The 26,811-nt window shown below is 47.5% G+C and overlaps 2 protein-coding genes across 10 annotated transcripts in view; both read right to left on the minus strand.

Annotated features, from left to right (window-relative positions):
• Nucleotides 1-703: 703 nt before the first annotated feature.
• On the minus strand, nucleotides 704-22,143 carry ERICH3 (glutamate rich 3). 4 transcript variants are annotated; one of them, XM_054515686.1, is made up of 14 exons: nucleotides 22,114-22,143; nucleotides 18,303-18,396; nucleotides 17,567-17,692; nucleotides 16,872-16,943; nucleotides 14,983-15,102; nucleotides 14,258-14,335; nucleotides 12,084-12,296; nucleotides 11,325-11,499; nucleotides 10,369-10,564; nucleotides 8,150-8,484; nucleotides 6,165-6,389; nucleotides 4,349-4,816; nucleotides 3,921-4,067; nucleotides 704-3,153 (listed from the first exon to the last, which is right to left on the minus strand). In XM_054515686.1, exons 1-14 carry the CDS (start codon nucleotides 22,119-22,121, stop codon nucleotides 1,085-1,087), a joined length of 4,326 nt encoding a protein of 1,441 aa, XP_054371661.1. In that variant the 5' UTR covers nucleotides 22,122-22,143; the 3' UTR covers nucleotides 704-1,084. The 4 variants fall into 4 exon arrangements, with proteins under 4 accessions (XP_054371661.1, XP_054371662.1, XP_054371660.1 ...); XM_054515687.1 differs by lacking the exon at nucleotides 22,114-22,143 and adding an exon at nucleotides 21,364-21,431 and having other exon boundaries at nucleotides 17,582-17,692; XM_054515685.1 differs by lacking the exon at nucleotides 22,114-22,143 and adding an exon at nucleotides 21,364-21,431 and having other exon boundaries at nucleotides 14,261-14,335.
• Nucleotides 22,144-22,922: 779 nt separating this feature from the next.
• CRYZ (crystallin zeta) overlaps nucleotides 22,923-26,811 on the minus strand; it is a 60,185-nt gene continuing 56,296 nt past the window's right edge. For all 6 annotated transcript variants that reach the window (XM_036387683.2, XM_036387682.1, XM_036387678.1 and 3 more), the window contains exons 6-9: nucleotides 26,469-26,618; nucleotides 25,973-26,074; nucleotides 25,726-25,821; nucleotides 22,923-25,464 (exon numbers count right to left, since the gene is read on the minus strand). In XM_036387683.2, the coding sequence (XP_036243576.1) occupies nucleotides 25,303-25,464; nucleotides 25,726-25,821; nucleotides 25,973-26,074; nucleotides 26,469-26,618 (510 nt within the window). In that variant the 3' untranslated portion in view covers nucleotides 22,923-25,302. The remainder of the gene's footprint in view (nucleotides 25,465-25,725; nucleotides 25,822-25,972; nucleotides 26,075-26,468; nucleotides 26,619-26,811) is intronic.

Genomic DNA, 26,811 nt, shown 5'->3' on the forward strand with positions numbered 1-26,811 from the left:
AACTCACTACCCTCCTGGCAGCCTCAGCTGAGGCTCCACTGACTACTCCTGAGTGACTCCAGCAAAAGCAGAAGGCCCAGCTTTAAGCATTTACAAATACCTGTTGGAATTGTTCTGATTTAAGAACTTTCAACCACATTTCCACGTGCTGAGAATGCCCTGAAGCGTGGCCAGCAGCAAGCCTGGATGCCCAAGGGGAGGGAAGCCCCCCACACACTCCTGGCACGGGGGCACTGTGCATGCAGGAGGGGTCCCCTCCCCTGGCACGGGGTGGGAAAGATCCCAGGATAAAAGCCCTGCCTGCCTGCAGGAGCAAGTGGTGCCTAGGGGAGGAGGGAAGTTCAGCCAGCCCAGTATTTCTCTGGTTTTCAAGAAAAACAAGGCAGACAGCTGTGGAACAATCCTTGTGATTACTGTCCTCATCCATCCAAAGGAGTGCTGTTTCCCGGGCTGGCAGACACAATCTTGTTTCGGTTGTCTGCTGCACGCTGAGGAGCTGCTCCAGTGAAACGTGACAGGTGGCTGCGCTACTCACAGGGTGAAGAGAGGAGCGACACCCCAGCCGGCACAAACCCGCGGCCAGCTGAGTGCGTGTGGCAGGACACAACACTGAGGGGCTGCAGGAAAAGCTCAGAGCAGAGTTTCTTCCCCATCCTCTTCTGAGGACATGATGAGTGGCTCTGGGTTAGCACTATCCTACAAAACAACAACCAAACATCAGAGAAAACGTGCTGAACTCGGAGCTGCTGAGGTACTGCTGTGACATCTCCTACAAGGAGAGGCCGGATTCCAGGGAAGCCGAGTGCTCCCAGGGCTCACCCAATGCCCCAGAACTGCGACACGCTCCCGGAGGGGAGGGAGGGCGGAGGGGCTGTGAGAATTAGTGCCACAGCAAAGGGATTTATTTGCACGGGATTTGGGGAATAGGAAACAACGCAGAAGCCGCCACTCAAAAGGATTTATCATCCCTTGACCCAGCTACCATCAGCAGACATTTGAGGAACGGATAAGGAATGGGACGAGGTGGTGTATCCCGTCTCTGACAGGAATCATCAGCCTGGGCACTGCTGGGGCAGTGGCTGCCCTAGGCAGGACTCACCTGACGGGAACTGCGGCTCCTCTCGCCCCCGTCAGCGGCTGCCGGGACACCCGGGCTCCCTCCGACGGGACTGTCCTTCCTCTGCTCCCCGGCTCCAGCAGCGGGCCCGCCACTCGCCGAGACAGCGGCCCCCTCGCCCTCTCCCGTGTTTTCAGGGGCACTCGGCTGCTCGCCCGCGGCTTTCCCTCCTGCCCGCTCCATGCCCTGCTCCTGCCGCCCGTGCCTGCCCCGCGCCGGTCCCGTCCCCGTCCCTGTCCCTGCCGGCGGTGGCCGGGTGCCCGGGCACGGCCCCTCCACGGACGCTCCTCTCCCCCTCGCTGCCACTCCCCCGTGCCCGGGGGCGCTCGGGGCGGTCTCTGCCCCAGGCTGTTCCCCCAGCGCCCCCGCTCCGAGCCCCTCTCGGTGCCCTGGGGGCCCGGGCGGCTCCGTGCCCGGCTCCCGCAGCCGGCCCTGGGCTCCGGCCGGCCCCGCTGCCGCCTCCCGCTTCCCCGCAGCAGCCGCAGGTGCCCCGGCCGGCCCTTCCGCGGCCCCGCCAGGCTCCCGGCCCGCCGCCCTGCCCGTGGCCGACACCGACGCTGCCGCTGCCCCCGTCACCCCCGGCTGTGCCATCGCCCCTGTGCCCAGCCCGCCAGCCCCGGGCACTGCCGGCCCCCCGGGCAGGGCTCCCGGCCCGGCCTGGCCGCCCAGCACAGCGATGGCCACCAGCCCCGGCTCCCCGGCCCGGCTCCCGCCCGGCCCCGCCGCCGCCGCCCCGGCCCGGCTCCCCTTCCCTCTCCCTTGCCCACACCTCAGCCACCCCTCTGTCCCAGCTGCCGGCTCCTTCGAACCTGCTGCTCCATCTGTGGCCTCCTCTTCGTCCCCCGAGCCCGCTCCGGCCGCCCCTGCAGACCCTCCCACCGCCTCTCCTTCGGGTTTTCCTTCCACTGCTCTCTCTGTCTCTGCTTTGCTGCCCTCAGATGGGTTTCCACTCCAAAGTGCTTCTGCTGCACCCTCCTCCTCCTGCACTGCCAGTGTCTCCTCCACCTGTGATAACCCTTCAGTGACAGGATCCCCCCGAGCACCCCCGAGTGCCCCTAACCCAGGTGCCACTTCCAGTACAGGACCCTTGTCAGGCTCCACAGACTCTTCCATCATGTCCTCCACTCTCTGGAGAGCCTGAGCACTCTCAAGTGCTGCTGCAGCTCCTGGGACAGCTTTCCCCATCTCCATCCACTCTTCCTCTGACACTTTCATCTGGGAAAACTGACTTGGCTTTACAAACCCTTCCCCTCCAGACATTGCTTCTCCTGTTTCCGTACCCCCTAGTGCTTCCCAGAGAACCCCAGGCTTCCCCAAAGCCTCCCCCCCCCCTTCAGAAAAGTCTTCTTCAACAGCCTCTTTTCCTCCAGGGCCCACAGCTCTGGCATTCCCATCTGCTGCCACATCAGCATCCTCCCCAGCCTCCTCTCCCTCTGACACAGCACCCACTGTCGTGTCCTTCCCTGCAGACCCTCCCTGCCCCAGGGACTCCCCTGCCTCAGACACTGGCTCGCCCACCTCCTCCTCGGCTGGGGGCCCTACTGCTCCTTTGAGGCCTTCGTCTGCAGCCTCCTCCTCACTGGTGCCCCCAGCCCCCTCCTGCCCCTGGGGCACGGCTCTGTCTGCCTCCCACCCTGGCAGTGCCCCAGCTGGCCCCTCTGTCCCAGCTGCTGCCTTTCCCAGTGCCACCTCTCTGTCCATCCCCTCCACCAGCACCTCCTGCTGCCCAGGTGACCCCTCTGTGCCCAGCTCCACTGCCTGCGCCGTTCCCTTTCCTTTGGGCTGTTCCTGTGCCACGGTGCCCTCCTCAGGTGCGGATTCCTCCAGCGCAGCCCCCGTGCCTGCCTGGGGCAGTGCATTCCCTGCCCCTGCAGCTTTCCCTGCGGCCTCTCCGCTGCCAGCATCTCCCTCAGCAGCCCCGTCCTGCTCCGGGGCCTGTCCTGGCCCTGCCGCCTCCCCTGCTCGTGCCGCCTGTCCTGCTGCCTCCTGCACATCCCGGCTTCTCCTCCCTTCTGCCAGGAGCCTTCCATCTGCTGCTGTAGGGAGATAATCAAACATTGGTTTGCTCAGCATCCTGTCAGTGTTACATGCTTCACAAGGTGAGTGCTAAAGGTGCCATTTCTGCCCAGCCATGAGGGACATCAGCCTGGGCACCCGAAGAGAACTTGCTGTGCTGCTGCTCATCACATCCCTGCACTCTGACCATGATTTAATACTGCTGTTCTGGCATCTGGCATAAAGAATTTAACTAAAAAAGTTGATGCAAGGCCAGTCATGCTTGTCCTGCCTGCTCTGCCTCCCTCCCTACCTGCTTGGAGTTTGTCTGTGTGTGCAACACCTATAAGCTTGACAGTGACACTCAGAAAGTCAGAAATAGCTGACAAATTGTTCATGTGAAATATGCACAGAAAGGACAAAGAACATTCAGCTTCCTGTGGATTCTGTAATTATACCAGGGAATAGTACAGGGTTAATTCCTGCCCCTGGGAACCAAGGCATTTCCCAAGGAGGCTGCACACTACCAGGAAGCACATGGTACCTCACTACATCCCTGCTTTCCACAGCTATTTTCTGACTCACAGTTTTCTCATGGCCTGGATTCTTCTCCTAGAACCCTTTAACGGCCAAAAAAGCATTAATTATACACGACTACAGATGCCAGCTAGTCATCACCTGATTTTTTACAAGTTAGGTAAGAAAAAAAGCACAAGGAGACTTTGATAGCCAAAGGAAAGGCAAAGGGCAAACACTTCCATTAAAAGACTTCAGGTAATCCTTGTCTCTGACTGACAGCCAATCTTACCTCCACTGGCACCATGCTCTGTATTTGCTGCATTCTCTTCTTCCTCATTGGCACACAAATCACCAGGCTCAGGGTCAGAATTCACAGGATGATCATTTCCAGTTGCTTTTGCTATTTTCTCCTGGACTGGTTTGCAGTCTTCAAAAACTATCACAAAGAAAACAGGAAGCAAGAAAGAGAAACCATTAAAGAGCAAAAGGGGAATAGAAGCCATTCAGCCAGCTCAGCTTTGAAATGGTTTAAAATTCATTTTTGGACAAATCCTTGGACTTTAAACACTAGCAGAGAAACACTGAGCCACTGTTAATGTTCTGAGGGGATACTGAGCCCACAGCAGCTCCAGCAGCTCCCCATGCTGCAGCACGAATGAGTGCAAGGCAAATAGAGCAGCACAGGCATGCAGAGCTGTGCAGAGGGACTGTACTCACCACCTCCTTCCTCACACCAAGGAGCCTCTTCGTTGCCATCCTCCTTGCTCAATACCCTGCTTTCCCAAGGCACTGGAGGACATTCCTCCTCCTCATTCATGTTACTTTCTCCTGACCCAGTCTGTTTGAATTCCCCATTAACCTCAGGATTTTGATGCTGCATTGCCCTTATGTTTTCATGAAAAATTCCAGTATCTTCCCTTGCTGTTAGATCTTCTGGTTTTGTCTTTTCTGCGTCATCTATTCCTTTCTTTTCCAGTGCAGAATTCTCTTGATTTTCCTCCACTCTGAGCAGTTTCTTCTCCCCATTCTCATTTCCACAGTGTGCAGGTGCTGCACTATCAGATGTACTTTTGATATTGCAGTCCTCTTTGCAATTCACATGGTCTGCTTTCATTTCAGCTTGAGAGTCCGTCTCAGTGCTGCACTGAGTGCTCATGGATGAGACAGAGTCTGCAGGCCTCCTCTCTGAAAACAGCAAATTTTAATTTAGTATTTGTCACTAAACCTCTGCATTCACTGGGCACTCACAAAGGGACACAATCCCATCCAACAGCATTCTCTGAATTATACCATCTGAGGATATTGTGACAAAATTACAGTAAGTGTAAATAGAAGAACATTGCCCAGATGTATGAAGTATTAAAATTAAAGCCATTTAACGTAGCGGGGTTTTTTCTGATAATAGAAATAAATCAAAGATTTATAGAGTAGTTCTATCAATCATATAGAAATACACCTCCAAATGCACCTCTAAATATGGCTCAGACAGGGTTTAGTACAGACTCTTGAGCTTCATTAGATAAAAGACTTCAACCACAGCAACAATCCCTCAGTGCCTTTCTGTTAACTCATTGAATATTAGAAAGATCTCCAAAACCATGTGTAAACCCTTCAGGTTGAACTGGAGATGAAGGTCACTGTTTCCTCGAAAAAAACAAACAGGCACCATCATATTAAATTCATAAATGGAAAATTTGAGGGGAAAAAAGGCCATAATTCTTCATCTGACAGTGAGCTGAGCAGCAGAGCTGACTGCTGCACAGCCTTGCTGCTGTCCACAGTCTACATGGCTTCAAGAAGAGATTGGTCTAACTCAAGACCAAAAAATCTAGTCAGGCAAAGAAAATAAAAGTGTCAGAACTATAATCCATGCAGAAGTGCATGTTCTGAAAAACATGTTGCACCAAGAGACCTTACAGCCCCGTTTAAAGATTCCCACTCCGAGTACTACTGCTCCATCATAGGAAACCCAAGCAGGTTCCTCTACAGACAGAATCACAGAATCACAGAATAAGCTGAGTTGGAGGAGGCCCACGAGGATCATCAAGTCCAACTCCCAGCCCTGCACAGCACCATCACCTTTCCCTTCAGACAATCTAACTATCTCCAGATCTCTGGCACAGCCAAATAAATTAGGGCCATATTCAGGGCCCTTAAAGACAGCAGTTTTATAACCCAGGGTGGCCTGTCAGGTCTCCTGGGACCCTCAGAAGGTGTAAGGGGTCACAGATTCCCACTGTGAGTGCCTGCTGGCATGGAGGGTTGTGTCCTGCCAAGGTTCTGGGAGCCTGCCTGCTGCCTGCTGCCTGCTCCATTTCCATCTCAGCACCCGAACAGATCAGCAAAGGCCCATGTCTCACTGCCAGGGGGCTGCCTGCACTTCAGTGGCACCATTAATAGCAGATAAAACAGCTGTCTTTTAGCATTTCAGTAGGAAGGGCATATGCAGACTCAGCATACATACTGGACACACGCAAACTGTAAAACATGCATCAGGTCAGCTTCTCCAAGCCTTGTTATGAACAAAACTAACCTGGTAGATCATCTTCAGAGTCCCTGTCATCAGAATATCTGCCACTTTTATCTTTCTCGCTGTCAGAGGCCTGCAGTGCCTTCTGAGATGAGGTTTCATTCTCCTTTCCATAGTCTAAATTATGGTTTTTATCATTTGAGGATGACTTTGACATTCTATTCATTTGATCATCAGTCTGTCTCTCTTCATTAACTTCTTCATCTGCTTCAAAATCTTCATCATATTCTAAAATAGAAGAATTGTACTGTGAGACAGGAAACAGAATTCACAATTTAAAAAATTCTTTTAAAGCAGATAGAAACACTGAGCCAGTGTTAACATTCTGAGTTGATATTAATTAACATCATTAATCTCCTTTTGCCCTTGAATTTGAACTGTCTTTTTAAAGCCATGAGAGAATCTAAGACCACAGATAGGAATTATAAGAGCATATTATCATAAAAAAGCATTGTGTTTTTCATAGAGTAGCAAAAATGTAGCAAAACTAAAGGTATGAGTAATACATTAAAACAAAAATAAACAAAGTTACCAGCCATGGAAAGTGAAAATTTAGAGCTGGGAAAACTCAGAAATTAAATGTAAGAATCTCTTATAACAGGAGAAAAACTGGATGTGATGAAAAAAATTACAAGCAATTGAGAAAGCTGGAGAAAGGTAATACATTATACTGCAAAGTACAATAAATGTATATTGACATGGCTAAATAGCAAAGAAGTGTCTTAGAAGCTCAATGAATTTAATGAACTCCAGCCAAAGGGCACTGCAGAGGCATTCTGTTATCACAGTGCTCTAACGTGCTCCTCCAGGACCCAGGGGAAAACCCAGTGCAAACAAAGCCTGCACAGAATTACCACTCTTATATCCACGTTCTGGAATTCAGGCAGGCACTAGCCTGACATCTGGTAGATCACAGAGTCAGCTGAGCTGGAAGGGATCCACATGGACCCTCGAGTCCAGCTCCCGGCCCTTCACAGCACTCTGCTTGGCTCTGGAGGTGAAACCCTCTTCATGCAGATGCATTAGAGAAGGTCCCCTTCCCCCCAAGCTGTGCTCTGCACATCCCAGGCACAGCACAGGGATGTCGGGGATTCCCACCTAAAATCCAGAGCTGCCCTGCTGCCGCGGGCTCCCTGCGCGTGCAGGGGCACACTGCACCACGCAGGCCAGCTGCGCTGCTGCCACGCCAGCTGGCCCTTGTGGCCATCATTCCCCACTCGGCAGATTTTATTGCTGCCCTCCTTTCCTTCCATCGGGGCTTTTAACGTATGGAAGTGACAGAACACCAAGGACAGAAATGAAGAGTTCCTGATGCAGAACCAGTCAGGCAAACAAACAATTACCAAGACAATGAGAACTAAGGGAATAAGGAGATTTATTTTTCTGTATTAAAAATCAATTGAGATTCCAATTGCAGTGTTGGCAGTGAGGTCTCTGTCAGAAGGGCAGTTCCTCCTGAAGGAAAAAGGCTTCGTTAATCCCAAACAAACATCTGGAGGGACTAACGACTGTCAGATGAGTAGCAACACTGCAGAACTGTGAAAGCAAAAATAGGAATAGGAAGTAGGAATTAAAATCTCTCTGTGAATGTGATTGCCTCCAAAGAAGGTTATGATAAGGAGGAAGTAAAGGCAGAGACTGAGCTTGATGCCTCCTCCATAGCTGAGTACACCTTCCACTATCCCAGATTGCTCCAAGCCCCTGTGTCTGATTTGGACTTGAATGCTTCCATGGATGGAGCAGGCACAGCTGCTTGGGGGAACCTGAGTCATTGACTCACCACCCTTCCTTACTCACTTTCTTGGCTCTTGCAAACCACCTCATCCTGTTGCATGGCTGAAAGGAGCCCCTCTAATTCTGTGGCCCAGATACAGACATCACCACATTTCTCACGCCCCAGTCAAAGCTGGTAGTCCACAATCCCAGACCTTCTCCAGAACCATCCCCTCCCATTTCTCATCCCCTGCTCATGTTTGGGAATACTATACCACTTTCACTGGTGGTTTCCTGAGTGGTGCCTTCGGTCTCCACAAAAGATTGGTCTTCCATTTCTTCTTCTTCTTCTCCTTCTTCTTCTTCTCCTTCTTCTTCACTGCACTCCTCTTCAGAGTCGAGTGTTTCATCAATAGTTTCCACGCTTTCCTCTTGGCTGGGTATGGTGAGTGACACTGAGCCTTCAATGGATTTGGGCACCACGCTGCTGTCACAGGGCTCGCTGTGCGCGCAGTACGGAGAACAGGAGCACGTGTGCGGCCTCGTGTAGTACTTAATCTTCCTCTTGGGAGGGTATAGCTTTTTGTCCAGACCCATGGCAAGAAAGCACCTATAAAATAAAGCAAATTGGGAAGTATCACATTTTTCTTCCTTTGAACAACAGAGGGCAGCAGACATAGCGAGTTCAGCTTGTTATTTGCAGGGACACCAAGCACCCATCTGCCTCTGCACTGCCACAATGGCTCGCAGGAGAAGCACCCTGAAATCCCTGAGAGCTCCCCCAACACAGATGCAGTTCTTCCTTGAAGGACAGTAATGCTGCCTACACTGACAGGCAACAAATGACATACAAACAGAACCAAAATTAATACAAGTGCCCATTAATTTGAAGCTGCACGGAGCATTGGCTGTGAAGACAGGACCACTGAGAAAGGCAGACAAGCTCTGATGTGTTCTGGATCCAGATCCTGCTGTAACTCCCAGTAGTGTGATAACTGAGGGTAAGACTGGGGGTTTCTGTATTTATCTGCTGGGTCTAAGAACTGTGGGGGAAGAAGAAGGTTGAAAGTTGGTAATTTTCTGTTTCTGTTCTGTTTACCTACTTAAAAGAAACCCAAACAGATGGAAAACAAAGCATTTTGAATGAGTTGTTGAGACTGCCTCTCTTGTATAAAATGGAGTGATATGCTCCCTCTCTCTCTCTCACAGTCAGGAGCTCTGCAGAATTGCTGGTTCTTGGCCAGCAGAAAGGTCTCAGAGCAAGGCTTGCAGCATGGTACAGAAATCATTGCAGCATCACCTCGTTGTGAGCCAAAGCCTTGACCCACCCGGGAAAATCAACTGGGACTTTTACTGGGAACCAGAGTGGGCATTCCATGTATGTCATAGAGCAGAAAACAAACCCAAGTGCACTTGGCCTGAAGGGGTGTGAAAATAGTTGTCATTTATGGGGAAAATCAGGTTAATGGAGATGATTTTTAGTCATGAGATAAGGTTGGCTGGATTGATAAGAGGCAGGAAAAGAGAGATATCACTAAGAGTCAGAGGGAAAGGGGGACAGAAAGGGAGAGTAACTTAGGAATTAATTCATCCAGTTTTTGGACACTATTAAATTCTGAAAATTCACTTCATATCTTTATAGAAATCACAAAAAGCTGAGATTGAGGCATTTCCTAAAATCTATAGCCACTATAGGCATTCTGAATTCAGATGCTTCTCACTCCTTTGAACATGCAATGAACATAAATCATGTTTGTTGTTAGACTGTGGTACAATAAACTAGCATTTTTTTCCTAGAGCTCAGTCCTTGCCTGAAGGAACAGAGTACACCTCTGTGAAGAGTCTCTTGTTCCAACTGCTAGCTGCTCTTTTAAAAATTATTTATTAAAATAACACAGAAGATTTTAAATTATCCACATCTCCGTAAGTTTATGTATGGCCTGAATTAACAATTACAGAAAAGGAAGATTTTATGAAAATTAAAGCCTCTTGGCAGAATCACAGCTGTTGGTCACAGCACTGACATTTGCCCAAGACCTTTCTGCACAGATTTGGTTTCTGAACCATAACAAATATTCAGTGCTGCCTTATTCTGAAGCTAGGACTATTACAACAGAATCTCACTTCAGAGGCAGAGATGTTTAAAAATCAATTATCACAAAAAAGCCTCTGGAAAGCCCAGCTAACTGAGCAGCATGCTCGGTATTTATTCCACTGCCACGCGGGTGGCACATGTAGCCCACCCCAGAGCCGCTGCCCCGTGCTCCAACACAAGCAGTGTCCCCACTGTGTGCACACACCACGGGGACCGGCTGAGCTGGTGCCCTAGGATGGGAGACCCTGACAGGTGACCCCCACCCTGCCCCTTCCACGGGGCACTGAGAAACAGAGCAGGCTCCACAGAGCTGCGTGGAGCCGGGGAGATGAAGGAAGAGAAACGAGTTAGAAACTCTCTAAGCTAAGTCCTTGTGAGCAAAGCGCACTTTCTCCATACCTGTAGCAAGGAGGTGCTCCTGCCACATGGAGCACCCTGAAGTAGGTGTTTCTGCGTCGCAGCCGGCAAGGCCTCTTACTCTGAAAGCCTCTGTACTCACAGCAAGAGCTCAGCCTGTCAACCTGGAGCCCGTTGAGATAAAAGGTGAGGCTGAACGGGTAACCGAGGTACCTCTTAGAGATGAACTGGAAGGTATCTGCAATTACAGAAATAAAGGTTCAAAGAAAAACATTGTGCTTCACTGTCAGCCTGTAGCAACTGCTGTATCTTAACTGCATCACCACAGTAGCCAGCCCTCTGTGGACAGGCACTGGGGTTCTCAGGTCTGTCCAACAGTTGGTTAAACTCGACCCCTCCACACACACAGCCCTGGCTCTTGCCAGCCCCAGAATCCTAAGGTGGGACAGCTAGGACAAATGTCACACTGTCAGTTTGGCCACTCACTGCTAGAGCAGGACAAAGACCAGAGTCTCCCAGCCATTTCCTATGTCCAGTTCTCCAGAACACAATTCATCTTTTACTGCTGTGATGAAATTGCACTCACACTTCCCAAAAAGAGATGGGAACCAGGCTCTCACTATGTACCTTTCCTTCTGGAATAAGAAGCAACATTCACTAAGCCGTATTAGCAACTCGGATCACCCCCTTTTAAGGACAGTTTATTACTACAACTGCTCTATTAACCATATATCTCTAGAGATAATTAGCATAAGCCACAAATATTTTGTTAAATCAATTCTCTAAATTCTTCTACCATCATTGCAAAAGTAATTGTAACCTCACTTTCAATCATGGGACAGTAGATCCAGGTTTAATGTGGAGGCAGATGGTATAAACATCCCTGGATGCATATATCTTGACCAAGCTGAGCTGTAATCATTCTGATGTCAGGGCAAAGTTTTAGCAAAAAAACGATGTTGCCACAATCAATGTGAACTCTCTGGCTCCATCCTTACCTCCTTCCAACAGGTCGCCTTTATAGACACAAATGTTTTCTGTTCCACAGTATTGCTGATAGACTTTGATTTCATCCTTGTGATCACGGAGTGACACATGCTTACTCTTTCCCAGGTAGATCATGGTGACCAGGGCGTTGCTGCATAATGGGGACTTGGGGAACCCGTTGGTATTCTGCAGCAGAAAATGCACAGAAATGCCTTCAGCTCCCAGCTCCAACAAGGGGCAAAAACAAAGCTCACATCTGTGCAGCCCACACTTGAGACTTCCAGGCTTTTATAACAAGAGGTGAGCTGATTAAATGGGGAAGTGTTTGTAACATGCAGAGGGTGTGGGATACATTTCCAACTGAAAACCCAAATTTCAAGGACCAGGTTTAATGACCCATACCATCCCACCCAGTCCAGGGTTCCTACAACTTTGTTTACAGGAGTTAAAACTGGCTGGAGACAGATGCAGTGTTCATAGACTCAAGGCATTTCACAAATTCCTGAGATGCTGGTGCCAGAGACAGGATCAGACTGACTGAAGTGGCAGGCTTTGAATAACTGTTAATCTACATTGTTGTTCAGCGCCTTTTTTCTCCCCAACTGATGAAAAACACCGAATGTTTTAGTTTACAGGGACATGCATAGCAATTATATATTTTAATAGTTATACATTTTCTTTATGCAAAGTAGGTATGCGCATCTTTCAGCATCAAGCAAACACACCAGCGAGGAATGCAATACACCTGTATGTGGACAGAGACTACTCACATTGATCAAAAACTGCTCATTGAATCCAGTGGTGGGATGAAACCATCTCTCCACGGGCAGCCCACGCCTGATTCCAGGGATACACCTGTCCCCTACGTGCGGGCGGGGCGGTGGCACCGGCGCCGCACGACGGCGACGCTTGGCGGGCCGGTACGGTGACGCACCAGACATGTAATCCATTGGATTCCTAAACTGTAGCTCACTGCTCTGCCCCTGGAAAAACATTTTAATGACATGACACAGCTTCTGCAAAACCAGATCCCGAGCAAATGGAACTGGCCATGGTCTGACTTCTTGGTAGACCGAGCAACAGGCATCCTTCTGAAACAGCTCCTGACTCAGGGCCTGAAATTTTGCTCATGAAAATATTTCTGTGCTAAACCACTTTCTTTTAATTTGCAAGGCAACATTCATATTGCTTGAAAATGTCACCTTCAGAGATACAGACAGCACTGCACACCAAGCCCTGGCCCCAGCGCCACCAAGATCTCATCTCAGACAGCACCCTGCACAGCCCTGCAGCACTGCTGCTCCCTTCCAGCTGGACAGCACATCCCCAGAGCAGCCAGCCATCCAACAGAAACATCACTTGGCATCAGTTATACAAGATGTGCTTCAAAATGCTGCTTCCTCATCTGAACAGAGACTTAGTCCTCTTGCAGAATGAAATGGACCACAGGCCATAAGAGCAAGACATTACTAGGGAACAAGTTCTGTAAACGCTGCATGCTGTGGCTCTGAGTTCTGCATCATGTTCTCAGAACTTACATCTGATTTTGTGCTCACAACTGTTTTGTCAGTTGTGAGCACTAAGGAAACCATTAAATCACCCATAATTTGAGTAGACATAAACAAGACCAACCAGCAAATTCTTGAAAAATCACGACCATGCTGATACACAGCAAACACAGATCAGAAGGGAGCTATTTACACAGTGTTTGCCAGCCAGTGGTAGCAGATCACAGTCCCACTCCAAAGCCCTCTCACCCCATGGAATGCATATCACAAAACCAATTATATTATGTTTTTCTAGAACAGAAGACAAGTCCAAATATCACTTGAAAGCAACTGCAAATATATCAAGACCATGTTTAACTCTCAATCTTTAAGCCCACTAGTGTGATTTAGTAGAAGGAATCATCAAAACAAAGGAATTTTTTGCTACTTTGCAGCTCCTTTGTAGGTGATGATGAAAACTTGTAGGACTTGCAACTGAAAATATTCCAAAGTTCCTAGAGTCAACCAGGTGCTGTCTCTCTCTCTACATAAGAGAAAATCTACATAGAGGGAGAAAATTTTGTATGCAGAAAGATTTTATACTATAAAAGGTAAGTTACCACATTTTTCCTCACTGTGATCAAGAACTGGGCATTAAACCAGTAAGACAGTGTCTTGAAAATTGAGGGGAAGTGAAAAAGGACAGTTAAATAAAAGTTGATGCCATTTCAAAGGGATGTTCTCTGTCATGTACAGTTCTGGGAACCACAGTATTTAAACAATATTACAAAACTGTCCCTAAAGTGGGACAGTTTATTTTCAGAGTGAAGTACAGCCTCACCCCACAGGCAAATTGCTGATAATGTTCCAGTGCATGGCACTTGTGTTTGGAAGCCTTTGATACAGACCCTGCTGCAGCCCCGCCAAGAAGGGGCTGGAGGCGAGGGGGCTGCTGTATATTTCCTGGAACTGTATTTGGTCACAAGGAACTCTACAAAAGGAGAAAGAAAACCATGACAAAATCTCAGTGTATAGCTTCCAGTGCAGAGCAGTGCCACAAAGAAAAACAATAGCCCCGATGGAGATATCTGGAAGTGGTGAGTGATTACAGGTACCTAGAGGACATGACATTTTCTAGTCTGCCTCCAAAGAGCCAGACCCCTTTAGGCACCTCTAACTGACCATTCAAAACAACTCTTGGCCATAAATACAAGGTTTGCTACTATCTCCTCACTATGCAGTCTTGTAGCAAACACAATGAACTCACAGAAACTGTTGCAGTGTGCTATGGACTTCAGCACACAGACCCAGGGAGAATGCACAACAAAAACGTAGCATTTTTGTTCAATTTTCAGCTTTTTCTGACTGTTTTATTTCATGTTTTCCTTGTATACCCTTCAGAATACCAAGTTAAAATGTTAACATCCAACAGCACTGTTTAACTGAGGTTAACTCACCACCTTAGAGAAGGGAGGCTCCTTGGCTCGGTAATAATAACGTCCATCACCATAATCAAGTCTAAGTCTGGGTCCCCTCTATATGAAAAAAAGGTCATTCAGGACTCAAAAGTTTATCTTCAATCTGCATCAATTATCATTATTGATATAGAGAACCAGTTGAAACTGACCTAGATATTTGACCTTTGACTTCAGGCTTTAGTACTATTACATTTCAAGTATATTTTCATTCTATTAACACTCCTTCTTTGCTGTTCACAAAGAGCAAAAGTCAGAGCTCCTAGACACAGCCTTCTGAAATGAGCTTCAGTCTGATTTCATTCCTTCAACTCTGTTTTCTAAAAGACCTTTTTCCCACCTTTTTCAGGGTTTTACAACATGCGTAACCTTGTCTGCAGCCCCTGTGTCCACTGACAATGCTCAACACACTGATACTGGCCTGCCTGAGGTCATGAGGCAGCTAAAAGGGAAAGACTGAAGCAGATTTATCAGACAGCAAAGGTTTTTTGTAGTTTTTTCTAGGTTCTGATGTGCCATTCCTGCAACACTAGCTTCTAGAGATTCCTTAACCCAACCCAGCAAGCAGGAAATGAGCCTCAAGTGATGAAGGATGTGGCCCTAATCCAGAATGACCCAGGCAGTGAATGCTTTGTTCTGAGGTCCGTGGGCACACTTTCAGCTGTCTGTGCTTCCATGGCAGCCATGGGGAAGCTGATGAGACTCACCCGTTGTGAGCGCCCAGTTCGCTCTCCGGACACCAAGGGACAGAGCGCGTGGTGGCTCCTGGGGGCGACGGGGGGGTGTGGGGAGTACATGTGGGACACTTCTCCCATCAACCGCTCCATCTGAAAGAAAGGGAATTTATGTCTCTGAGGCACTGAATCCAAAACCAGTGATGTCTGTCTCATTACATCTGTCCTTCACTGGACAGCTGTGACAATCAGCTGGCCTGGACCCGATGGAACAGCTGGTTAAGGAAAGAAAGAAAATCATGGGAGAATGTGAGGGACAAGCAAAAAGACTTGTCCCCACCTCTGATTCATTTTCCTGCAGCTCTCTCTAGCTGCTGACCCACTAGATTCAATTCATGTCTGTTTCTGTGTATCTCACAATTCTTGATTTGTTTGAAGGTCTCTTTCTTTTTTAAATTTGAGCGCACCTGCCACTTTCCTGCGGTGACTGCAGCCTCTCCCCACCTTCTCATCTCACCAACCCAGTGCTGGGATGGCTGCCCCACTGGAAACAGACAGCTCTGTCTCTCACCCTCCCTTGCTCAGCCATCTGCCTTTCTCCTTTCTCTTCAGATGAGCGACTCGGATGAATTCACTGAACAGATGAGGTGAAAATTAAATTACACCACTGGTTCCAGCCAGGCTCCTGCATCCCAGCATGGCAGCACAGCACACACAGATCAGGTGTCTGCAGGTGTCTTTCTGAAGGAAGCAGTTCTGGTTTACGTTCCAAAATTATTCAAGCCCAGGATCCCTTAACAGGGTGCCTGAATCACTGCTTCCATGGGGTGACTCCCTACCACAGGAGTTCCATCAGCAAATTACACCTTCACAATTTCCATAGTGACCAGTGTCTTTCAGGAAAATCTCCTCCTCTCTTTACCCCATGATTTCCTTCCAGATGTACTATTTACAGTTTAACACACCTGACATTGTTTACCAGCTGCTCAATGAAGCAGCCACCCTCTCAAGGCACTCTTCTCAAAGCAATCAGGTTCCTAATACAGAAATAAAATTCTGAGCATGTTTCTGCCAAAATGAGGATGACTTTTCCCATATGAATTCAGGTGATTGCATGGGGAGAAGAACCATTGACTTCTTTGGGATTTCCATGACTATAACTAGAGAATCAAGTTCAACCTACATGACAGCTAAATGAAGACTCCTAAAACCTCTTTGATTTCTCACATGCTAGTTCTGCCCAAATCCTGTGGAGAGGCAAACAACCAAACACATGAGCTCAGTGCTCATCAGCAGTCAAAAGCAGAGAGGTCTAGAATTACTGGGAGGAGAATGTATCTTGAATTATTCATTCTGGTATGGTTCCCCATTTCAAAACAGAAACAGTAGAATGAGAAAAGGTAAAAAAAACAGCAACTGTAATGAGAAGCCTGGAGTGGTTCACATAAGAAAAATTCAGACTGAGCACCTTCAGCTTGGAAAACTGAGAAGGAATGTGAAGAACATATGTAAAACCACAGATGCCTTGGAAAAAGAGATCGTTTAATAACTTTTGTCATACCAAGAACAATGGAGCATCGAACAGACATATCAGACAGCAGATACATTTATTACTATGCAGAAGTGCAAGGAGATACCATTTCATGCAATTCATTATTAAATCACCCAACCAAGAGCACTGCAGAAGTAGAAGAATAACTAGATTCAGAAGGAATTAAATGCATAAATGGAAGCTCCTGAACTTCTGGACAAAGGACAAAGGAGATGTAACTGGGGCAGGATCATCCTCTACTTGCCTGTTTCTTGTACTTTTTCCACATCAGAGACAGAGCACTTGTCTCAATGAACCACTGGTCAGGCCCACGGTTACTACTAAACACAGGCAAAACTGCCAAGTCCCATCATCAGTGCTGAAGCCTTACCTTGGCTGGCTGCATCATCTCTTTCCTTGCAGAACAATCAAGTCTCCTGTTCTTCCCCAGCTGATGATGATGCTATCAATATAAGAGGAAGAGAAATCCCATTACTGGCCATCATGAGATGTCAGTGTGTGCAAGAACTCTTGCTTCTGTCCTGCTTGTCCCATGCCTTCTCCCTGGCCACTACTCTCATTGAGCCCTGTAATAAAACTACTGTGTATTGAATCTATTTGCATTTCACCTGCATATATTCACACAACCAAGGGAACAACTGAGCACTGGTAAAGTTGGTAAAGTTGTAGGAACCAACTCCATTCCTGATATCCCAGAGGAATGTGCCCAGATTTTGTACTCAGACAGCATATATGTAAATACGTTCAAACTAGTTTGTTTTTATCAGATTTTTTTAAGCAAACTAGCCCTGTGAATATCATCTCATAATCTGAGAGCTGTCAAAAAGCAATAAGGAAGCCAGGACAGTGCCTGCTCTCACAGTAGCATGGTTTGACAACGAGAGGCCCATGGAGGTTTCATGTGGGGAACCTCAAGCACAAAGTCTGTCCTTTTTCCCAGCAGGAAAGAGCCTTCCGGGGGAGCATGAGGGCACACATGGCAAACAGTCCAGCACAAGTCAGCAGCCCCTGGCTGTCAGTGAGGAAACACCTGAGAAGGCTCACACATCCTCAGTAAGGGCACACCTCAATGTCAAGGACCTTATGATATATGGCATCAGCCAAGCACTCCTGGACGTGTCTCTGGTGGTCCCTCCTTATGGCATTGAGCCGGTATTCCTTCTCTGGTATTATTCTTCCGCTCCTTGAGATCTGCCATACACAAATAGAATGTTACTGAAAAGGAGAAGATGAAATAAAGTATGTTTTGAAACAATACAATTTCCCAGAGGACCACTTCCTCCTCTTGGTTTGTTTCTACCTCTACCCCTGCCATGGTGTGGAGCTCATCTTACAGCACTGAATTATCTTTGACCCCATGAACTCCACCAGCCAAATGGAAGGAGCAGCAGCCACATTTCTAATAGCCTAGGGCTCAGCCTTACCCTTCACGGGCCACTGCCCAAAGGATGGAAAGGATTAAGCACTTGCTGCCCTACTGCACCTGTCTGTGCAAAAGAGTCACACCTAGGAGGGCACCAGTTTTTTTAACAAAATGTTCAGCATATTCACCTCTACGAAATCCTTCAGTTTTCCATTAAACACTTCTGAAAAATAACACTGAAGCTATTTAAACAAGTCAAAGATGCTTACATTTCACAGTGTAAAAACCATGAGTGAACCAATATGATGCTGTATATCTGCAAACTGAAACACTTTGCAGAGGGAAACTCAAATGAGCAAAAGGAAATATGGGGGGGGGGGGAAAGCATAAAAACATTTTGAATTGAATATAGAATTGAGGAAAACTTTTCAGTCTCACCAGTCCTGATTTCTGAAGATGTCGTCTTATCCTGGCATTGCTGAAATATCCAACCAGGTGTTTGTCTGTAAGACTGTTATAGGTTTCAAGAATACTGCAATAAAAAAATGGAGATGTTTATAATCCCCTTGACTGATAAATTATTACAGTCTACGTTAAACAGAGCTACCCAACAGTTTGCTAGACAAAATGCTGCCTTAGTAAATCATCCTGGATTTGGTCAGGTAAATGCCCATCAGATTATGTAAAAGCAATATCTTGCGGCCTCCTGGAAATTCGTATCAGAAGCACGTGACTTGTAGCTCAGGCCCAGAGCTGAGAGTGGGACAGCACTGCCACCACTGCAGCATGGGACTGCCAGGCCAGCCCTGACAGCTCCTCCACCAGCAGCTCCCACAGCAGCTCCTGGGATGAGCCCTGACCACGGGCAGGGCAGTGGTGTGCCTGGAGCTGGAGTCCAGCTGCACTGACACAGCTCCCCAGCCGCTCTGCCAGGGGCCCAGCTGGTGGCAGGGACACCTTCCACTACCCCAGGTTGCTCCAAGCTCCATCCAGCCTGACCTGAGAACTGCCAGGGATGGGGCAGCCACAGCTGCTCTGGGCAACCTGTGCCAGGGCCTCACTACCATCATCACAGTAACCAAAGATCAAAGTTTCAAAAAATCTGAACCTCAGATGTGAAAGCTGAACACAAAAACTGAAGTATTCATAATTAGCAGTTATATTTTTCACTTAGCACAACCATATCTTACTTCACCCTCTGGAAAACAGGACAAATAGAGAAGTCAGTGACACTAGGATGCAGTTGGTAATACTCAAATTCCTTTCACATTTGTACAGTTTGCACACTCAGGTACATGTCACATAATATGTTCAGCCTGATCTCTGGGCTCTCTGGGCTCAAGTTACACAAGAGACTGAACTCTTTTGTTTTCTTTGGCTGTAGATTTAAATGCACTGTGCCTCTATTACATCCTTTCAGCTGGATAACTCAGTTATATGTCTATTGCTAGACTGATCTGCCACACACAAAAGCATATTCAAGGAAAGAAAGGAGAAATGTTTTGAAGAAAAGAGATAATAGATTTACAGGAATTTTACATGAGGTTTCACAGCAGGAATAATAACCTCAAAGGTAGCTGCCAACAATAAATTAAACTTTAATCAAACAATGTAGGTTACCCTTTTATGCCTGTTGGTTAAATATTGGTATTTATAGCAACTGTTCTATGTTACCTTTTTAATCCAGAGTTTGCATTTGAAACCACCAGATTCTACCAATTTTGCTAAGTATTAATTTATGGTATCACCTGGCAACTGCATGCTGAGGCAGAGGAGAAACTCAATCCAACTCCTTTTAATTTACTTCCTTCCACCTAAGACATCCTTGACCACACAGCTAGTTAAAATGCAGCTCCCATCTGAACACAGTGATGTGGCAATTATTGTTTCACCAAAGTCTCAGAACATGTATTTTCTCATTTAAATTATGAACAGGCTGGTCTTCAAATATATTGAATTATATTCAAAAGGGTATTAGAGGAAATAAGGAATTGTGTTGGGCCTGAACCAACATCCATGAAATCATTGTAAAGAATGCAAGCAGGCCCACTGGGGTCTGGCTGTGCCACGAGTTCCAGCCCTGGAACCTCCTGCAGCCACAAATGCTGGCATGGACCAGTGCCTGGGGATGGCCAGGAACATTCCAGCAAAGCAGCCACTGCTTCCGTTTAGCCTGCTCCTGGTATCAACAAAAGGACAAGAGAAGCTCTTGTCTGAGCTGTCTTGTTCAGGGTTCCAGTATTAAAGAACCACACACAAAAGTCACCTTTAAAACCTCTGCAACAGGCAGAAGTGCAGAACTGACAAAATCCATGTTAGGAAAAAACACAGCAAAGGGAAAGCACCAGCCTCAGACAGCTCTATACAGCCTGTGTGTCACAGTAATCACATCCCTCTTCTGGGTATTCCTGGGACTCCTTTATCTCTGCCCATTTATCCTGTTCATTCTTCTCTCTAAAAATGCTGGTGTTTTATTAGAACAGCAGACAATTTTCCTGGCACAGAACCTAAACTGACTGATCTGTAGATTCCTGGAGTATGTCTAAAGCTCTTCCCAAGATGAGTGTCATGTTTGTTTCTCTGGCATCACAGCCAGTGACAACATGTCACTCTTAGGTCAGTAATTTTATATTTGAGGTTATTTAGAATTCTATGATGCTATGATCATCGACACCATTATTTATTGACAGTATATTTGTTCTCAGCTGGCAGCTTACCCAAAGCCCTACACTCAGAGCCAGAGCTGTGTACCACGGTAAATTTTAAGACCGCTCTCACTCATTTGGAAGGATATCAAGACAAAGCCACAGCGGGCATCCTATGTGTTTTGTAAAGCAAACCTTCACAGTTAGTATTTCACAGCGCAATTAAATCGGAGATCACCAAATAAATGATGTAAGAGAGCACCAAAGCTTCAGTTATTAATTGGCAGAGTCACAGGGCAGCATGGTGCCTGTGCTCTCCCTGGCACCCGTCTGCCATCCACCCCCCCAGAGGAAGTTTTAAGCCTCACAACCACGCACGGAACTGGGAGCCAAAGGAGTGTTCTGCTACTGATTTCTTGTGGGGCCCAGGAGCAAGTTCTACCGCTGCTTGCTTACTCAGATCATCGCCCACTCTACCAGATGTGCCAAATTCTGTCACAGAGACCTGCAGAGATTCTCTGTTCCTCGCTGCTTGTCTGTGACATCAGCTCGGAAGTCCGGATCCTCTGAACTCAACACCTGCAGGTCCGAAGGCAGGTAACTAGGGACTCACCTGCAGCCAGCAGCCCATTCCCCACGGCTCCATCCCCCTGCGCAGAGGAAGGCCTTACCAAAGGGGAACCCCGGGGCGCCGGCCAGGGTCCCCGGGCTCTCTCCAGGCAGGTCGGGCACCCCCGGCCCCGCTCTCTCCCCAGCGGGCTGCAGGGCGGCGCCGCCCGTGGGCCCGAGCCCGTCACCGTTCCCGCAGCGCCGAAAGGGCGGCACGGACCGGCCCCGGCCCCGGCCCCACTCACCGGGGCTGCGGGGCGCTCATGGCAGCGGCGGCGGGGACAGCGCTGCCCCGGCACCGGCGCGTCCCGGGCGTCGCCAGGAGACGGAGGGAGGGACGGAGGGAGGGACGGAGGGAGGGACGGAGGGAGGGACGGAGGGAGGGACGGAGGGAGGGACGGAGGGAGGGACGGAGGGAGGGACGGAGGGAGGGACGGAGGGAGGGACGGAGGGAGGGACGGAGGGAGGGACGGAGGGAGGGACGGAGGGAGGCAGAGACGGGAGAAAGGGAGGGAGAGACACGCAAGAGGGAGGGAGAAACGGGAGGGGGCCGGTGCTCCGCCCGCAGCCCCAGAATCACAGAACCCCAGAATTGCTGGGGCTGGAAGGGACCTCTGCAGAATCCAAGTCCAATCCACTGCCAAGGCAGGGTCACCTGGAACAGGTGACACAGGAACGCATACAAGTGGGTCTGGAATGTCTCCGGAGAGGGAAGCTCCACACCCTCCCCAGGCCGCTCTTTCAGAGCTCTGCCACCCTCCATGGAGAGCTCTTCCTCACACTGAGATAGAACTTCTTGTGCTTTAGGTCTTGGCCATTGCTCCTCACCGTGTCGCTGGGCACCACTGAACAGAGCCTGGCACCATTCTGTGACACCCCTTGGAAATGTTTGTATGGATTGGTGAGATCCTCTCTTAGTTGACTCTTTTCCACACTAAGCACGCCCACCTTGGGCAGTCTCTCAGCGTTAGAAAGATGCTTCAGATGCAACGCACCTCAGCATCTCTGCGACCCTCTGCTGGACCCTCCCCAGCAGCTTCTTGTCTTTCTGGTACTGAGGAGCCTCAACTGGCCACAAGACTCCAGCTGGGTGGGGCTGGCGGGGGGCTGCGGGACTGGGAGGGGAGGGGAAGGAAAAAGAAAAAACAGAAATGAAAGATGGAAAAAGAAAAAGAATAAAGGAAAAGGAAAAAAGGGGGAGGGGGTGGGGTGGGAGTATAAGAAGAAAAAGAAAAGAAGAAAAGTTAAAAATAGAAGTATGGAGAAGGCATTTTCATACAACACAGATCCAGGAACTTAAAAATATATCATGAGGTGACAGGATGCACTTCCAATATCAATCCTGATTTCCATCTCTCAATCCAGATGACAGGAAGCACCCAAGTGTGCATTGGCTACAGACACACAATTTACTGAAATAAAGGAGACACAACCACCCTTCCATGCTCGTTTTTCCCTCCTTCCTGCAGTTCTTGCAAGTCCCAGTTGAAGTACAAACTCACAGGGTAATGCTTCCAGGGACCAGAGCGACGGACGTGAGCAGAGATCCCTGCAGTGAGGAATAGCAGGGACAACCATTGCTCCTGATGCATCTGTTCCAAAACGTTAAGGCTTCACCATCCTCAAATTTTCTGTGGCATGATCCACCCAAACTCAATATTGATCTGACTTCTGTAAAGGAAGCAATTTTTGACATCAATATTCTTTTGATATTTTATCTTCCCAACTCTGTAATTAAAGTCTCAAACTAACTGATTGTATCATCCTGCAGGACAGGAAGAAGTCAGGAACAGACACAGGACAATTACAATAGAGACACAATTAGACTTTTAATGACTAGAAAATGTAAGCAGCATTTATTTGGGGCACAATGAGATTAACCAAGAGCAGCTGCTTTTCAGAACAATTCCACTCTTTTCTGTTTTAGAAACACATAGAACAGCAGCTTCCAGAGCCTTGCATTGTACACAGCTCCTCACTTTGAACCCCAAACCTCTCCTGCAGATGCCAAAGTCGGCACAAATACAAGAGCCTGTTCAACCCTTCCAACCACCCATGGCAGCACCAAGCAGGCTGCAATGGGGAACCACTGCCTCCAAAATCCCATCCAGTCAAATCAGGAGAAGATTCTCAACAAACTGAGATAATTATTCCACCAAATTCAATGGTCTGTGGCCCCCAGTCTCTTCCTCATCCTTTTCTGCACTGCCAAGGGGCAGCATGTCCCAAAAAGAGAGCGAAACCAAGGACTCTCCAGGATGACATTTCCTAGATTGGTGGCTTGCACAAATCAGACATACCTGAGCCCTACCTCATCAGTTCTATCCACATTACTTCTTCCAAAATGAAAAAAAACCCTTCAATTTAAACAATACATTGGAAATTGACAGAGAATAAACGTTATACGATATTCCCAACAAGTCAGTCCCAGTCGGGCTGTGCTGTTCTGCCGGGGCACCTGGCAGGGAGCAGCGATAATGTGGTAACACAGAACTGCTCTGACACCTTCTGGTGACAAACTCCACTACAACCACGGCCCTTGGGACAACAACGATGAGGACAGACCAGAGACTTGCTCTGAATTTCTCCTCTAAACATCATCCACGATGCAGTGGCAGCACTAAGCAAGAAAGGAGCCACTGCAAACCATCAGCCTCTCATTCCTGTTATAGACCCCTACTAAATTAAGACTGAATTTAAAATATTATTTGAATACAGAATATAGAGGAAAGGTATATACTTTTTATGTGCATCATCTCCACAATCATATGTCATTAACCATTACTTTTAACCTCTGTTTAGTACTTTGATATTAAGAGATGTTTTACTTTCTCCAACAGCTGTCAAGAGGAATAGCAGGTTCCCAACTGACACCACTGCTCAGGCCACATTCTGCTTGAGACAGCAGGAACAGTCAGCACCTTTCACCTGGATAATCAGCGGAGACACTAGCTACACATCACTTACACCAAGTGAATCACTTAAATCTTCACATAAAAACCACAGCTCCCTACTCCTGTGGGAAGTGCTACAGACAAGGGAACCAGCTTCAGTGCCCTGGGGCAGCCTAGAGGGAGGAAGGACCCCACTGCACCTTGGCAGCCAGTCCTACAGCTGAGCTGGCCTCGTCCTTCTCTCTCCAAGCAGCTTTCTGAAACCACTCACTGAAACACTAAATGGAAATTATTAACTCTAGAAACATTCCACCATCTTTCCTGGCAACACCATCTGTTGTGCAATGGACTTAAGGTTTATGAGAACAAGACACAATGAAATGACCCCAGTGTCATGGCAAAGTGACCTCACATAGACACCTGCACACAAGCCCTAGTGCTGAGGCTGTGCCCTGGCCACTTCAGCAGATGGAATTTCAGGAATTTCACAGGAACACTCGGTGCCACAAAGCCATGGCAGCCTCAACTCTCCCCTCCACTCTCAGGGCAGCCAGGGATCCAGGAGACTTTTATTAAAGCTCATAGCAAGAACTGAAATCTTCACAACCAGCCATTCACCATCCAGAAATCAGCTGCTTTCAGTCATGATTGTCATTTCCAAAGAGGCAAATCCCAGCATGCAGCTCCAGAGTGACAGTCCCTCTGGATGAGCCAGGATTCTGTCACCTCAGCCTTAGAGGCACAGACACGTAGAACTGCCTCGGCTCCAAATAGTTCGTGTTTGAGAGATTCTGCCCATCTTTTCAGCTGGAAAGTAAACTATTTTGTCAGTAAAAGCTTTAATTTCAAGTAAATTATGTGACAAAATTTGAGTACAAAATTTGAGTACACATTTTTTGGCTAAGAGAATTTACAGTTCTAATTAACACACATAGTGAGTTATTTACTTTTGTGTATCTGTCAAAAGCATCTTCATTCTGTTACCTACAGTGGCCTCGCTCTGCCTTCACATGTTCCATGACACCAAACCCTACCATTCCCTGCGGCACAAAGTACGCGAGCAGAGAAAATTTATTATTGCCACATCAATCAAAAAAGCTACCAAAATTACTGTACAGTAAATGCAACTCTGCTCATTACAAAAAGAAAATGTTAACTAATTCATCTAAGTGAGCATTTTCTGCTACTGTCAAACATGATCAAAGGTATGTTTATAACATACATTCAGTGAACCATGTAAGCAAAGGTGCAGTTAGAACAGCTACAAAATGAATAGGAAAAGGTGCTCTTTTAGAGAAGGAGCACCATCTTCCCTCGGGCACCACTGCTACAAATAATGTCTTCATGAGCCTTGGCTACTTTCTCCAGGGGATATTCCAAGCCCACAACTGGTTTCAGCCAGCCAGCTTCTATGCCATCAAGGACTGCTGTGGCACATTCACGCCTTTCCTCCTGCATGTAACAAACACAGTGTTTATGACAAGGTCTTTGTATTTCAGAATAGTATTGGCAATTTATGCAATAATTAAAGCAAATTCCACAACCTGAAAATATTTTATGATGTTCTGAAATTGAATCAAAACATAAAGGAATGAACTAACAAGTGTGTTACAGTGAAATTATTCTTCCATTCCTCCAAATAATTTTAACTGTAAATAGAAGGGTGCTGGAACAAGTCAATAAAGCGTACTTAAAAATAGAAATGCTTCTTACCTCAGTTGCAAGAAACAGACTAACTCCAATTATGCTGGACTCCTTGCTCATTGTGTCTCTTGGGTTTATCTCGATGCGTCCCCTGCAGCCCACAACCTGCCCAAAGGAGTCCAAAGCACCGAGTCAGAGCTGTTCAGCATGGTGCTGAAAGCACAAAATCGGTGACACAAGCACCCATCATCACCTCACTGCTCAGGAACACAAACACTCACTTGACACCCTCCTGGCCCAGGACACAAACACTCACCATCACCCTCCCTGCACGGGACAGCAGCTGCAAGTCAGCATCCAGGTTGACATTAGAGAGCATTTCTATGATGATATCCACTCCTTCCGGCCCTGTGCACGCCTGTACAGGACACAGGATGTCATTTTAGTCCTTGGGTACCATCTTTAATTTTGAACACTATAGAAAGTATCCACTTTACGGCTCATTGTTTAAATTTTCAATGCAGCCTTTGTACTGCAGCTGACAGCAAATGAGCTGATTTGTAGCACATTTTGCTGTGCTAACTTGTGATGCGATCCCACACTAGAATTTGCTGAATGTAGGATGTTCTAAATGCCACTGTCTGTGAGGAAAGCTCAGCTCTTCCAGCCCGAGAAAGTTTTTTCTTGTGTAGAAATGAAAAAGGCAGTACACTATTGATTGTACATAAATCTGTTTTAAAGTCTTGTGCAAACAACAGTTCACATGTTAAGAACAACACTACCTGCATTCTTGAGTCCAGACACAGGCCTACCTTAATTCTCTCTGTATAATTCGGGTCTCTGTGATTAAAGGCTTGGTGAGCACCGTTTCTCAGGATCACATTCATGCCCTCCTCAGTTCCTGCTGTGCCCAAAACCTTCAAACCACAAGCTCTGGCAATCTGACATGCTGCTAGTCCCACCTGAAGAGAGGAAAAAAAAAAAAAAAAGAAAATTATTTTACCTCGTTCTTAGAATTTTAAATAGTCTACCAGTGACTTGGAACTTCCCCATTTAAAAAGCTAGTCTGGTAAAGTGTTTTTTAGCCAATAATTTGGATCTCAAAGACAGCCAAATACTCTTTAAAAAAGAAAAGATATTTACCAAGGCATGGTA

The sequence above is a fragment of the Molothrus ater genome, chromosome 9 (genome assembly GCF_012460135.2).
Source record: "Molothrus ater isolate BHLD 08-10-18 breed brown headed cowbird chromosome 9, BPBGC_Mater_1.1, whole genome shotgun sequence".
NCBI lineage: Eukaryota > Metazoa > Chordata > Aves > Passeriformes > Icteridae > Molothrus > Molothrus ater.